General features: G+C 39.4%; 1 protein-coding gene across 3 annotated transcripts in view; it reads left to right on the plus strand.

Moving 5' to 3' along the window:
* DPYS (dihydropyrimidinase) overlaps positions 1-15,372 on the plus strand; it is a 111,444-nt gene that overhangs the window by 27,699 nt on the left and 68,373 nt on the right. For all 3 annotated transcript variants that reach the window (XM_057531967.1, XM_057531966.1, XM_057531968.1), the window contains exons 5-7: positions 6,517-6,673; positions 7,924-8,065; positions 10,102-10,244. In XM_057531967.1, the coding sequence (XP_057387950.1) occupies positions 6,517-6,673; positions 7,924-8,065; positions 10,102-10,244 (442 nt within the window). The remainder of the gene's footprint in view (positions 1-6,516; positions 6,674-7,923; positions 8,066-10,101; positions 10,245-15,372) is intronic.

Here is a 15,372-nt window from a genome sequence, read left to right on the forward strand (position 1 = left end):
TGTGTCCCCTGTGCTGGAAGGCAGATTCTTAACCACTGGACCACCAGGGAAGTCCCTCTCATGTGAGTTTTAAAGGAAGAGTGTTAGAAGGTAAATTTTCTGATTCTTTGTCCTCAAGCTTGTTTGCAACTTGAATGGACATAGAATTCTAGGTTCAGAATTATTTCCTTGTGAATTATAAGGGCACCATTTCATTCTCTTCTGGCGTCTAGTGTTACTGATACATAGACAAATGCCAATAAAATTCATGTCCATTTGTCACTTTTTTCACCATCCGGAAGATTTTTATATTTCCTCTTCATTTTAGACTTCCAGAAATTATATTAAGACTATGTTTAGCAGTAGGATTTTTAAAAATTCACCTTCATGTTCAGATGTCTGTTTAATCTGAAGGCTGATCTTTGATTCTGAAAATTTTTCTTCTATTATTTCCTTCATATTAATTTTCTCTGTTCCTCTCTTGGAATTCCAGTATAAGACCTCTTGAACTAAGCCTCCATGTCCTTTAACTACTTTCACCTTTTAAAAAACCTGCTTTTTGCTCTATATTTTAGGAAAGGATTTTGTTTACTTCTTCTTTCCTTCTAATAAACTTTAATTTTGGTAATCATATATTTATTTCCAAGAAAACACTTGTTCTCTGATAGCTCTTTTTTTTCCCTACAGTTGCTTACTTTTAAATTTTTTTCCTTCAGTAGATGAGATCTTTTTGACCTCATTAGCATACTAACAGGGTTTTTTTTTTTTTTAATTCTGTTTCCTGGATTATCTTTGTTTCTTGCTGAGTCAATTTTTCAGTTTTTTTTTTAAACATCTTGGCCCTTTTTATGTTGTTTGTTTTTTCTTTAAGTGTCTGGTGATCTTGGGCTGTCTGTATTCATGACTGGACAGTTCAGGTGATTAGAGTAGGGAGCTGGTGTGGTTTCCCTCTGCTGTTGAGCAGGCCCCGCCCCCAAATGAGAGCAGCAACAATGAGACTATGAACTTTGTGAATGTAAATGGGGCGTGGTCACTGGTGAGCTTCGGTTTTCAGGTGAGCTTCACTCTGTAGCATCAGCACCACCTTAGAAAGCTTTGTTCGCCAGGCAGAGGGTGGGATGAGGGCTAACTGCCCCAACTCATCCCCTTCCCCACACCAGGAGGAATGTCTGTCATGACCCATCTTTGAGTTCAAGCTGTAGCTGCCTCTACTTTCCTTAATAAGCATTGCCATCCCATCAGCTTTCTGTCTTCCTACAATCTATCGTAACCTCTGGTCGGCCATGGTTCCTCTTTTTATTCTCAGCACAGTTTTGGATTTTGTTCATCTGTTGTACATCTTCACCAGGGTTTGATGTGAACTGGGAAGCAAGAGACGGGAATGCAAGTTCAGTCCATCAACTTTCTTTCAAAGCCTGCGGTTTCCCTACCATGATATTTCCTTTTAGCGTTCAGCACCTGCAATAAAAAGTGAAAAGCAGGTTACAGGGAAAAGAAGAAAGCTTTCACGTGCAAGCCATGGAAAGCTGAGTTGCCTTTGACCGTTTGCAAGGAATTTCAATTTCATGCTTATTTCAAGTCTCAGTTAATCTAAGTTGAGTAACTATAGGTTAGTTCCCATCTTTACTGTGAGAAGCCACTTTTGCAAAAATGAGGCAAGGGAATCAGAAGGCTGTCCCTACAGTGTTATCCTTTTCTTCCTGAAGCAGAATCCCCCCTCCCTTGCTCCATACCCCCAGTATAAAGTTGTTGGTGCTGAATAGAGAAAACCAAATCTCACGTAAGTACGATGAGCTGATGCTTGGTAACGAGTGCTTTTCCTAAGAAAGGATTGATGTGTGCCCAAGTTAAGGCGGATTTGAATCTCAGGCTTCCTTTTTTCTTTCTTGTGCATGAACATCTGAACATCCCTTGTCCTTTAAATTTAGAACAAGATGATTTACCTTATGTCCAACTGCAAAGCAGTTCAAGACTGCCCATTTTAAAAGATTAAAAAAAAAAAAAAGAATTGTGTAACCATAAGGAAACTAACATTTGTAGAATGTATTTGTTTGCTGCTCTAACAAAGTACCACAGACTGGGTGGCTTAAAACAACGGAAATTAATTTTCTCACAGTCCTGGAGGCTAGAAGTTCAAGACCTAAGTGTTGGCAACATTGGTTTTCCTGTGGTCACTGAAGGAAGGATGCGTGTGCTCCAGACCTCTCTCCTTGGCTTGGAAGGACTGTCTCCTCCCTGTGTCTTCACGTTGTCGTCCCTCTGTGTGTGTGTGTCCAGATTTCCTCTCCTTATAAGGACCCCAGTCGTATTGAATGAGGGCTCACTTCTAATGACCTCATTTTAACCTGATTACCTCTTTAAAGCGCCCTATCTCCAAATACAGTCACATTCTGAGATACTGGGGGTTAGGACTTTAACATGTGAATTTTGACAAGGGACACAATTCAGCTCATAACATGAAGTGACTGCAGGATCCCAGGAAGATGCTAGGTATTTTCATATACGTTAAGTTGTTTGATCCTCACAAAATTGCCACACTAGAGGGACATTATGATCCCATTTCATAGATGAGAAAAACTGAGACCAAGAGCAATGACTTATCATGCACAAGGTCACCAACTAAAAGCAAGATCAGGATTTGAACCTAAATCTGTGTGATCTACTTTATTATGCTGCTTCTACATATTTTCCTTCTCAATTATTTTCTTTCTTTGTAAGTGTAATATTTTGAATGCAAGCAAAGCCCAGGAAGGTTCTACTTTATCCTTCTAGCTGGGAGAAATTATTTTTATAAAAGCGTTTGGCCTTTTGTTTGGCAGGCAGTGCTTCCACTCCTGGGCACCTATGCCAGCTTCTCTGCATCTTTCAACCTTTTCTAAAAGATCCCATGACTTGATTACATGCTGCTCCCAAATTCAGACAAGATGTTAACATCTGCTCTGTCACTTTCATCTAATAAACAATGGGCTGTCTGGTCAGGGATGGGGGGTAGTTTTGGTTGGTTTGACATGTTTCACTATTTGGAAATCGTAACAATCTCTCAGAGAACGGAACTCCTTTAACTGGGAGATTGCATCATAAGTGAAGACTCTTTTTTGGTTTTGAGCTAAAGGATGGAGAAAGAAGGAGAGAACACGTATGGGGAGACAGGATACAACATAATGTGAAACTTGCTGAAACAGTGGGAGGATATTAATGATGGATATGTACTGTCTCCCAGGAGTTGCTGAAATCGTCTGGTCTCGAATGTAATCAGGAGAGTATCAGACTAGGACAGATTTAGGACTTTTCATTACTAACCTGTTAAGTGTAGCAAATCAAACCAGTAAGTGAAATTGGAAAATTGCTTAACCATGTCCACAGATCTTATGGTTGACTTTTAAAAATACATGCTCTTTACCAAGAAATGAAAAATGATACTTTTCCTACTAACATACTGCGTATGTATGGTATGTTATCAGTATACTAGGATTCTAATGCTAATGTACCACTCACTACCCCTGTGTCATAGACAAATTAGTCTTATTGAGTGTCAGTTTCTTTGTCTGTCAAACCAGTGTTTGGGTTGCCGTGAAGGTCAAGTAAGGTATATGATCTTCAAGCTGTATTTGCAAACTCTAGAGTGCTATACATACATTAGATATGTTTATTACTACTTTATTTCTGGCCCAAATCTAACAGAACCCGCCATTATGCTGAATTAATCTAGTTTGATTCTTCAATTTATGTATTATCCAGGCCCCTTGTTTCCTTTTTACAGCTGGCATGCTGTTTAGTCCTTTGAAAAATGTCTTAGAACCATTGTGAAATACAGGGAAGAATAGTTAGAAATTTTTACTTTTTTATTTTTTCATTTTTTCAAGTACTTACAGATAATTAATGGGGAGACAGTTGAAGATAACCCTGTTAACGAAGAGGTTGTCGTATATACCAAAAAAGTGGCATGTCATATTTTAAAGGTGCTAAGCCCTTCCAAGGAAATTACCTGTCATCTGGTTTCAAAAGAGTCCCGGCAAACTCCTGGTAGATGCTGACACTTTTAATTTTTCCTGAGAGCTATTAAAATTGTAGAAATTTTGGAACTGTATTCCCATACCACCTTGATGGGCCAAATGATTGAACAGAACATGTGATTAGACTCTTTCCTCTGTAATGAAGTACCAGGAAAAATCCTGAGTTGGCAACTTGTAAAGCGATTGCAGATCAAGAATCTGAGTTTTTCATTGTCCAAGCATCCATAAGAAGTTCTCTTGGAATAGGAAGGTCTCTTTGTACCTGCAAATACAATACCATGCCTGTCCTGTTATCTCTCCAGTAAATAGTGCATTACCTCTTAGTTCATGTTAAAAGTGATTGCTTCTTGTTCGGTACACCAGAAGGAGATACTAACGGCATTTCCTCTTTTCTGGGAATAGGACAGTAAGAAACAGGGGGTGGGATGCACCTAGTGTGTGTATATCGTGAAAGTGAAGGATATTAGCCGTGGCTAAGTTCTTGGAGGATGACTTTTATTGACAGTAGTTTGATGCTAGGTTACATAAGAGGCAAAGTTGGTTAGGCTTCAGGCAGCCTTGCTTTCAGGGTTTTTCAAATCCCTAGGCTCACTGGAGGAAGATGGCTCATTTTGGGGAGAAATGATCTGTGAGGTGATAGGGTGCTACGTTCCAACTCAATATGACTCAGGCAGCTGGTGGCCATCCACGGTCAGGACTCTGAGGAAATCAGTGCATTTCAGTTGTGTATCAGGATTTTAACTAAAGTCTGGCATCTGGTTAACCAGAGTGAAGTAATTGGGATGCCAGCTTCTCTTTCTGTGCACTCTCCTTCATGACTGCTTGGATATGAGCAGGTTGGTGCCAAAGAATCTATTATGCTGACAAATGCTAATCAGAGATAGGCTCCTGATTTTAAATTCAAATTCACTACAAGCTATTAACTTTTCTAACATTGTGTGCTTTTGATGGCCTCATTTGCATGATTTTATAAATATGCATTCCTGGCTACAATTTTATTATCTGAGTGTTATTTTATTTAACGTAAGTTTTTAGAGGAGGTTTATACCTTAAGGGTGTGCAAAGATGATCAATCTTCTTGCAACAGAGATATAGTGTGGTTGGACTCTGTATGACCATATGATCATTGTCATCAGGATAGTATAGTGTAGAGGTTAGGACCACTCAAGTCAAAATGCCTGGATTCAGACCCTACCTTCTCCACCCCGTCTATGCTGAGTGCATGTAATTTAACTGTACAGAAGTTACTTAATCCTATAAGCCTTAACCTCATCTTTTTAAAAAGTTTTATCTTTTATTTATTTTATTGAAATATAGTTGATTTACAATGCTGTGTTAGTTTCAGGTGTACCACAAAGTGATTCAGTTAGACACGTATATACATATATATATATATATATATTCTTTTTCAGATTCTTGTCCCTTATAGATTATTACAAAATATTAAATATACTAACCTGTGCTATATAGTAGGTCCTCGTTGTTTATCTATTTTACATATAGTAGTGTGTATTTGTTAATCCCAAGCTCCTAATTTATCCCTCCCTCCCTTCCCCTTTGGTAACCATAAGTTTGTTTTCTATGTCTGTGGGTCTATTTCTGTTTTTGTAAATAAGTTCGTTTTTATCATTGTGTTTTAGATTCCACATATAAGCGATATCATATGATATTTCTTTTTCTCTCTCTGGCTTACTTCACTTAGTATATGATAATCTCTAGGTCCATCCATGTTGCTGCAAATGACATTATTCCATTCTTTTTTATGGCTGAGTAATATTCCATTGTATATATGTACCACATCCTCTTTATCCATTCACCTGTTGATGGACATTTAGGTTGCTTCCATGTCTTCCATTTAGGTTGTTATTGTAAATAGTGCTGCAGTGAACATCGGGGTGCATGTATCTTTTTGAATTATAGTTTTCTCTAGATATATGCCCAGGACTCATACTTTAATGGAGATAATACTAGCTTTTCCCAGATAGGGTTTTTGAGAAGATTCCATTAGAATGGCACATATATCAGCCAGCTTTTGCTAGGTTATGCTACAGTTACAAATTAACCAAAAATATCAATGGCTTACAATGGCAGAGATTTATTTCTTATTCATACTCATATCCATCATCAGTTGGCTCTGCCTCTGCTCTATAGTCTCTTCATTCTGAGACACACCTGAAGAAGCAGCTTCTACTGGTCTCATGACAGAGGGAGGACTCGTTGTGGCTTTAACAGGTTCTGCTTGGAAGCAGCACATGTTACTTCTATTCATATATAATTGGCCAGAGGAAGCCATGAGGCCAAGCCTAATATCAGTGAGTGGGTACAATCATCTACCACAGCATGCAATGCACACTGACTGGAGCATAGTAAAGGCTCAGTAAACAGTAGATTTTACTTTTCAGTCCTGATCAGAGAGGTAAATTGTAGCTTAGGTAGGACAGAGAAGACTAATATTTATGTGTTTGTCAAATAGCTCTCTTAAGAGCAAATCGAGGTGCTGAACGCTTCCCTTTGAACTTTCCAGGGAAGGTGGTCTATGGAGAACCCATCGCAGCAGGTCTCGGCACAGATGGCACTCACTACTGGAATAGAGAATGGCCCCATGCAGCCCATCACGTTATGGGTCCACCCCTACGACCGGACCCTTCAACGCCTGACTTCCTCATGAATCTACTGGCTAAGTAATCGTTTAGTAGATGACTGTAAGGTGTTTTGCCAAAAGAAGATGTTTTGCTAGTCCCAAAACTTGAGTGTTTTGAATGTAAGAGATCTTGTCCTACCATCTGGACCTTCCATTGACCTCCTAGTCTTCTGTTCTACTTGACCTCACAGGCCCTGGGGAATCCTTCATCTGGAGACCCAAAAGCATTTGCTTAATTGTGTTATGATGTGGTGTAAAATCTCTCCTGGCCACAGAGAAATCAGATCATTTTTACTGAAATTTTCCTCTGCTCTGATTTTTTCGTTGTCTTTTCTATCTCTTGCTGCCTAGGACCAGGTCTCTTCAATATGCCCCATTTTTATCATACAGAATAGTCTTGAATATTTTTCTATGCTGATATAACGCAGGAACCAGATGTGCTTGTTGTATAGATACAAGAGATGATGATCTAGGGCAGAACCACTGGAGAGGTGAAAGGCAAAATCCTACCCTCTGAGCAGATTATCCCCATGAAAGGCCATCCAAACTATTTTCAGATGCTGTTTTGGGAGACATTTTGATCATTTTTTCTTGAGAAATACACCATTCATGGACATTCAGACATTCCCCATTCACGGATACTCAGATCCAAGTTAACAAAGAGCTTTTTTCACCACAGACTGTCCAAGAGTTCACTTGCCATTTCCTTTCAGGCTCCTACCTCCTTCAGCCTTCTACATCCCTAAGGTGACTCACAGGTCAAAGCACAATTCCTGTTGCTCGTGACCTCAACATCCTCCGCCAGTGTCCCACCTCTGCTCATCACAACATTGCCATGTGACCAGGGGCTGCCTCTGTTCATGTGGATCACCCTGGTTCATCTTTGTGTAGTTCTGTACTCACAAGAAATGTTCACTTATGTTATTGCCAGTGATCCTGAATAATTGTCATCAAGTATATATAATTACCAATTTCTAGATGAGAAACTGAGCATTGGACAAACTCATAGTCATATGACCAGTAGGTGATGGAGCCTAGAACCCACTTTTTCTGACCCAAGCACGATCCTTCATCATGCTTCATGTAAGAGTATTATTCTCCAAAAGTGTTTCCTGGAATAGAGACAGGCATGGGTGAAATATGTACTTGAAAAAGCTGCTCATTCTCCATTGCAGTTTTCTGACTATCAGTTGAGAATGGGGTCCAGAGACCAGGGAAGGTTGTGGTAGCTTCCTCCTGACATATTCTATCTACTCACCCCTATTGCTCTTGTGTGTTTCTCTTTTACAGTGGTGATCTAACCATAACAGGGTCTGACCACTGCACTTTCAACACCTGCCAGAAAGCTCTTGGGAAGGATGATTTTACTAAGATTCCCAATGGAGTGAATGGTGTTGAGGACCGGATGTCAGTAATATGGGAAAAAGGCGTGGTGAGTTTCACAGGATTCAGTCTGTTTTGCCTGATTTTTCAGCCAGAATCTGGCCCATTTTAGGACCAGAGTGGCAAAAGCCTTCATAGAGAAGTTTTTTGATTGTTTTCACTAGAGTGGAAACTGGGAATACAACAGTATCACCACCACCGTGCCATCCCCCAAGATAATAATGAAAAACAATTTTCTTCTCTGCATGGTTTAGAGGATGCTTTGCACCATGATGCAGACATTAGGGGATAAATTTAGATTGGGTACCTAGAGGATTATTCTTGAAATCTTTGAAATGTAATAGCACTTCTACTTGATTTCCATGTTTTTGAATCCTAGTTCCTCATGTGTCACTGATATAAATACTTGGAATGATTGAAAGAACATGAAGAATTTTTCTTACGTTCATACCTCCTTTTCATATAAAAATGTAGATACCCCTTTTAAAGAACTTTTGGATATTATGTTTTAAAAACTGCTGTATGAGGTTACATAAATAATAATCCAAAATATAGAAAGAGATTTTTTTTAAAAATTTCATGATTTAAAAATTTCTACCTGAGGATGAAGAAGAATCAAATGGCTAAATGTTCATATGTTAGCCTATCCAGCCAGCTGACAAGTGTAGTTGTAAAGATCAGCAGTGGAGACTTGCCTGGTAAGACCTGAGGTCCCCATTGTCATGCCATTCTCACCCATCTCTCAGAACCCCTCCCTTCAATGGCACATTAATCACATCTCACACCTCAGAATCCTTTACACATACCCCTCACTTCTAGCTCTAATATTTTACCAGGTCTTGTCAATTTTATTTCCAAAATGCCTCCTTATTTCCACCATCATGTCCACCATTCTACTTTGAGTCCCATGTCTTGTTTGGACCATTGCAGTAGTCTCACAGCTGGTGCCCCTGCCTCCACTCTCTGGCTTCCTACAATCTATCCCATACTCTAAGACCAGAGTTACCTTTCAAACACCAGGGTCTGTTTATGCTACTTTCCTCTCTAAAATCCTTTAATTTTCAGCATTACTTATTGGATGATATTTGAACAGTTAATTTACATGCAAGGATCTTCAAAACATCTCTACAGCCCTATCTTCTACCAATTGTCCTCTCCACCCCCTGCTACCTCTACCCTAATTCTAAGCATCCCAGATGACTGTTCTTCTCTTTCTCTTTGCTTAGACTTTCTTGATAACAGTCCAACCTTTCACTTTGAACTTGTGTGAATTACAATGAGTACCTTCATTACATCAAGATTTTCATAATATATAAAGTGTATAAATGGCTTTAAAGTGATCAGATACTTCTTCATAATATACAGGAGCCTATGTTATTTTCTGAAACACTCAGATGGTTTATTTAGGGGAAAATTACTTTCAGGACATGATTCTTAATGTTTTTATGAGATGGGGACCCTTTAATAATTAAATAAACCTTAAGGATGCTCTTGCCATGTAAATGTACATAGGGATAAATTCTCAACATTTAAAAACAAATCGTTTTAGAGGGATCACATCCCACTGAAGTTTGTCCATATTAAAATCTCTTATAGCAGACTGTCCATGACTGTTGGTTCATGTAAATTTCAGTAGCACAAAATTGAACCTCTTAGTTGATTTCTAAAAGCATAGTCTACATGATCATCTCATAAATCTTAGGCCCAGATTATAAATGTAGTAGGTGGTGGTAGTAAACTTTAAACAAGAATTGTAAATATTGTTACCAATATTTAGCTCTTGTCTGTGTGATTTTGGAAAGAATGGGAAAAATTAATGGGGCTGTTTTGTTAAGCTGATAGGTTTTTGAAAAATTATCTTCAGGCTTCCATATATAACCTCATTCATCCCCATCATTATCATTATGATTGTTTAAGAGTTATCAGTATTCACAGGTGTGTTTGGCTTCATGATATAAGAAATTAGATGCAGTTTTATTTGGTTCTAAGAGAGAAAATTCTTGTACTTTGATTGACAGGAGATTTTTAGTGTTTTATCATTTATCAGAAAAAGAAATGTATTTTCTTCCTTGAATTGTTTTACAGCACAGTGGCAAAATGGATGAAAACTGGTTTGTGGCAGTTACCAGCACTAATGCAGCTAAAATCTTTAATCTGTATCCAAGAAAAGGAAGAATAGCTGTGGGCTCAGATGCTGACATTGTGATTTGGGACCCAAAAGCCACAAGGTAAGTCTAAGTTTTTGTATTGGCTTCTCCATGGAGACAAAGCACTAACTTGCAAAGAAATTTTCATTGGCCTTAATCAGCCATTTCTTATTAGGTGATTTATTTAGCCAGGCTCTGGTATTTTGAGCCTATGCACAAGATAAAGGTTTTTTTTTTTTTTTTTAAAGTTTAATTTTTTATTTATTTATGGCTGTGTTGGGTCTTCGTTTCTGTGCAAGGGCTTTCTCCAATTGTGGCAAGTGGGGGCCACTCTTCATTGCGGTGCGCGGGCCTCTCACTATCGCGGCCTCTCCTGTTGCGGAGCACAGGCTCCAGACGCGCAGGTTCAGTAATTGTGGCACACGGGCCTAGTTGCTCCGCGGCATGTGGGATCTTCCCAGACCAGGGCTCGAACCTGTGTGCCCCGCATTGACAGGCAGATTCTCAACCACTGCGCCACCAGGGAAACCCAAGATAAAGGTTTTGATGTACAAACATTCTTTTGTTTTCCTTGGCATAGAGAATGCAAAAGTTGTGTTGCTTCCCATTCCCTGGAAATGCATGTGTGTATAAAACCAGTATGAATTTCCCACCTCAGTGCTTGGCAAACACCTGAGTTCACATGGAGGAAAGGTGCAGAGCAATGAAGAAGAGGAAAGGCTTAGTTTGAACAGGGCTGCATTGAAAACTCGAAATAATTACAGCCTTTTTGCAGCTTCCAGATAGAAAAATTCCAGCACAAAGGATGTCACTTTTAGTTAGCCAGATTTTCCAGCTGAGTTCATCTTGAGCCTGTCATTCCCAGTAGACTCCGGCTTTTTGTTTCCAATTTCCATAATTCTATGTGAGTATCGCAGGTTTGGCTGATTCCACCAATTCAGAAAAGTATTCAATAGAAGCTGAAGCTTTGTTAATTTCTCCTTATAGGATGTTGGCACAGACAACACCTGCATCCTGATTTCTGTTTTTCATAAACTGTGCAGCTGTAATGGAGAAAATCCCACATACTTTAACATTGCGTGTGTGTGTGCATGCACACGTACGTGTGCAAACAGGGATACGATAAGACCTTCTACCTTTACTGAATAGGCATTTATTCAAAGTCTACTGAGGGTTATGTTGTAGTAAACAGACGTCTATGTAGGCATACTTTATTGCACTTCACAGATACCATGTTTTTAACTAACTGAGGGTTTGTGGCAAACCTGCATGGAGCAAGTCTATCAGCACCAGTTTTCCAATAGCGTTTGCTCAGTTTGTGTCTCTGCATCATATTTTGGTAACTCTTGCAATACTTCAAGCTTTTTCATTATTATTACGTTGGTTGTGGTGATCAGTGATCTTTGATGTTACTATTGTAATTGTTTGGGGACGAACTGAGCCCCTGTAAGACAGTGAACTTGTGTGTGCTCTCACTACTCCACCAAACAGCTGTTCCCCCGTCTCTCTCCCTCTTCTTGGGCCTCCCTGTTCCCTGAAACACAACAATATTGAAATTCGGCCAGTTAATAACCCTACAGTGGCCTCTAAGTGTTCAAGTGAAAGGAACAGTTTCACGTCTCTCACTTTAAATCAAAAGCTAGAAATGATTAAGGCAAGTTGAAAGCCGAGATAGGCTGAAAGCTAGGCCTCTTGCACCCAACAGTTAGCCAAGTTGTGAATGCAAAAGAAAAGTTATTGAAGGAAGTTAAAGGTGCTACTCCAGTGAACACACGAATGATGAGAAAGTGAAACAGCCTTATTGCTGATACGGGGAAAGTTTTAGTGGTCTGGATAGAGGATCCAACCAGCCACAGCATTCCCTTAAACCAAAGCCTAATCCAGAGCTTTAACTCACTTCCATTCTATGAAGGCTGAGAGAGGTGAGGAAACTGCAGAAGAAGAGTTTGAAGTTAGCAGAGGTTGGCTCATGAGGTTTCAGGAAAGAAGTCATCTCCGTAACATAAAAGCACAAGGTAACGCAGCAAGTGACCCAGAAGATCTAGCTAGGACCATTAATGAAGGTGGCTACACTGCACAACAGATTTTCAATGTAGATGAAACAGCCTTATATCGGTAGAAGATGCCACCTAGGACTTCCACAGCTAGAGAGGAGAAGTCAGTGCCTGGCTTCAAAGCTTCAAAGGACAGGCTGACTCTCTTGTTAGGGGCTAATGCAGCTGGTGACTTTAAGTTGAAGTCAGTACTCATTTACCATTCTGAAAATCCTAGGGCCCTTAAGAATTATGCTAAATCTACTCTGACTGTGCTCTCTAAATGGAACAACAAAGCCTGGATGACAGTACATCTGTGGATATTGCTGAATATTTTAAGCCCCGCTGATGAGAGCAACTTCTCAGAAAAAAAGATTCCTTTTGAAATATGACTGCTCAGTGACTATGCACTTGGTGACCCAAGAGCTCGGATGGAGATGCACAACAAGATTCATGTTGTTTTCATGCCTGCTGACCCAACACCCATTCTGCAGCTCATGAATCAGGAGTAATTGCAACTTTTAAGTCTTATTATTTAAGAAATACATTTCATAAGGCTATAGCTGCCATAGATAGTGATTCCTCTGATGGATCTGGGCAAAGACAGTTGAAAACCTTCTGGAAAGGATTCACCATTCTAGATGCCATTAAGAATATTCGTGATTCATGGGAAGAGGTCAAAATATCAACATTCACAGGAGTTTGGAAGAAGTTGATTCCAACCCTCATGGATGACTTTGAGGAGTTCAAGACTTCAGTGGAGGAAGTAACTGCAGATGTGGTGGAAATAGCAAGAGAACTAGAAATAGAAGTGGGGCCTGAGGTTGTGAATGAATTGTTGCAATCTCATAATAAAACTTTCATGGATGAGAAGTTGCTTCTCATGTGTGAGCAAAGAAAGTAGTTTCTTGAGATGAAATTACTCCTGATGAAGATGCTGTGAAGGTGTTGAAATGACAACAAAGGATTTAGAATATTCTGTAAACTTAGTTGATAAAGCAGAGGCAGGGTTTGAGAAGATTACCTCCAATTTTGAAAGAAGTTCTGCTGTAGGTAAAATGCTATCAAACAGTACTGCATGCTACAGAGAATTTTTTCGTCAAAGGAAGAGTCAATCGATGCGGCAAACTTTATTGTTGTCTTATTTTAAGAAATTGCCACTGCCACCTCAATCTTCAGCAGTCACCACTCTGGTCAGTCAGCAGCCATTAACATTCAGGCAAGACCCTCCACCAGCAAAAACATTAGGACTTTGCCGAAGGCTCAGATGATGGTTAGCATTTTTTAGCAATAAAATAACTTTTCATTAAGGTATGTATATTGTTTCTTTAGACATAATGCTACTGCACACTTAATAGACACAGTATAGTATCAACTTAAGTTTTATATGCCCTGGGAAACCAAAAAATTCATGTGACTTGCTCTGTGATGATATTCAGTTTATTGCAGTGCTCTGGAACCAAAGCTGCACTGTCTGCAAGGTGTGCCTGTATTCTTCCAGATTCCTTATTCTATGGAGCCTCCTCTTCAGCCACCCCTTCTGTCCCATTTCTCACATTCTGCAGTTTTCACACTGAAAAAGATGAATAAGCATAGTGCAAAAAATTCTGACGGTGGCTTAGAGAAAATTCTTAAAGGGTTGGAGAAGCAAGATATAAGTCAAACAAATCCAAAGAGGGCTAGATCATTTCAACACATCCTCCCAAGTAAAGATAATATTTCTCCGTGTTTCAAAAGGACATTAAAACAAGAAAAGAAAAACAAAAAGGTCTCCAGTTTTTTAAAAGTCTCCGAGAGTCAGAGAAATAGAACCCTATGTTTCATCTGACTCCAGCCAAACTAGATAAATATAAAATAACCTTAGTAATTTTGTGTAACACTTTCTAAGGTTACAAAACGTTTTTGCATTTCTCATGAGACTCTAACAAAAACCTTCTGAAGTAGGCATAAAAATTATTAATATCTCATTTTACAGATGAGAGAGTGGACGGACATTCAGAGACCTTAAATGACATGCCTGGGTTCTCCAGCTTGGCACTGATGAGCTGGGAACAGGATCTACACATCAGGCTCTTGGGCTGTGCTGGTTTTCCTTTATGCTTAGCGCTTAGTTATACACAATAAGCAGACATCAATAGAGAAGACTCAGCACTAGTAATCACATGCCAATATGTATCATTTTCCTAAAAGACACATATACAAAAATGTAGATATTTAATTTTCTGATATCATTACTGTTACAAAGTGAAGGACAGATATTATATAAGAAATACTAGAGAACCGATGAGCAAAAGTGATAGAAACTTAAAAGCACAGAGGCTTTTTAGCTTGACCTTAAGTTAGTTATCCTTAGGCTAGAAATGAAGGAAATTAAGCAGGTAATATATAGATCTTAAAAAAGAATAAGAACTAAACATCTGGGTCATTACGGACTATTCTGAAACAACTGGCTAGGAAAAGGAGGACAAAGAATGTTACAGAAATCAGTAGCTAACACTGGTGAGAAAGTGGTCTAAATTTATATAGTCTGAAAACATGACTCAAAGAGACATAATCACAGCCTATAAATATCCTGCAAGCAACAATATATGTGGTAAGTAAAGGAAGTGAATTATTCACAACCTTGAGTTCAGGTCATTTTTCTTTGTCCAGTTGTCTAAAGAAGACAGTGCTTTACACCTGAGCTGGTGTTGTCCTCAGACTTTACAACAGCAGAGGAGACTAAGGCTGGTACCGCTGGAGATACCCAGGTGTAGGGTTAAAAAGAAGATCCACACGGAATGGCCTTCCCATGGCTCTCCACCTTGCTAGGAATTAGACCGGATAGTTTGAGTGTTTTCATTTCTCCCTCACCTTTGAAAAGGAATACATATTTGAACAAGGAGAAAGTGCATTTATCATAGTTCATATCAAAAGAGAGAATTTGACAGAAACTGAATGCTGATCCCTTATCCAGGTCGATCATAGCACCAGCCTTCTCTACTCTTGGCCTGCTTGTTAGGAGAAAGTTGCTCATCTGAGCTGGCTGTTCCTGACCAAAATTTATGCTGATGACCTCAAGGAGGACCTGTCTGGTGCGAGACAATGTTTTAAGCCTTCGCTAACTGTCCGCACGTCACCCATAGCTTCCCCCTGTCTCCAGCCACTCCCCCACCGCCGTGACGGTTTGCCTCTCC

The sequence above is a fragment of the Balaenoptera acutorostrata genome, chromosome 17 (genome assembly GCF_949987535.1).
Source record: "Balaenoptera acutorostrata chromosome 17, mBalAcu1.1, whole genome shotgun sequence".
Taxonomy (NCBI): domain Eukaryota; kingdom Metazoa; phylum Chordata; class Mammalia; order Artiodactyla; family Balaenopteridae; genus Balaenoptera; species Balaenoptera acutorostrata.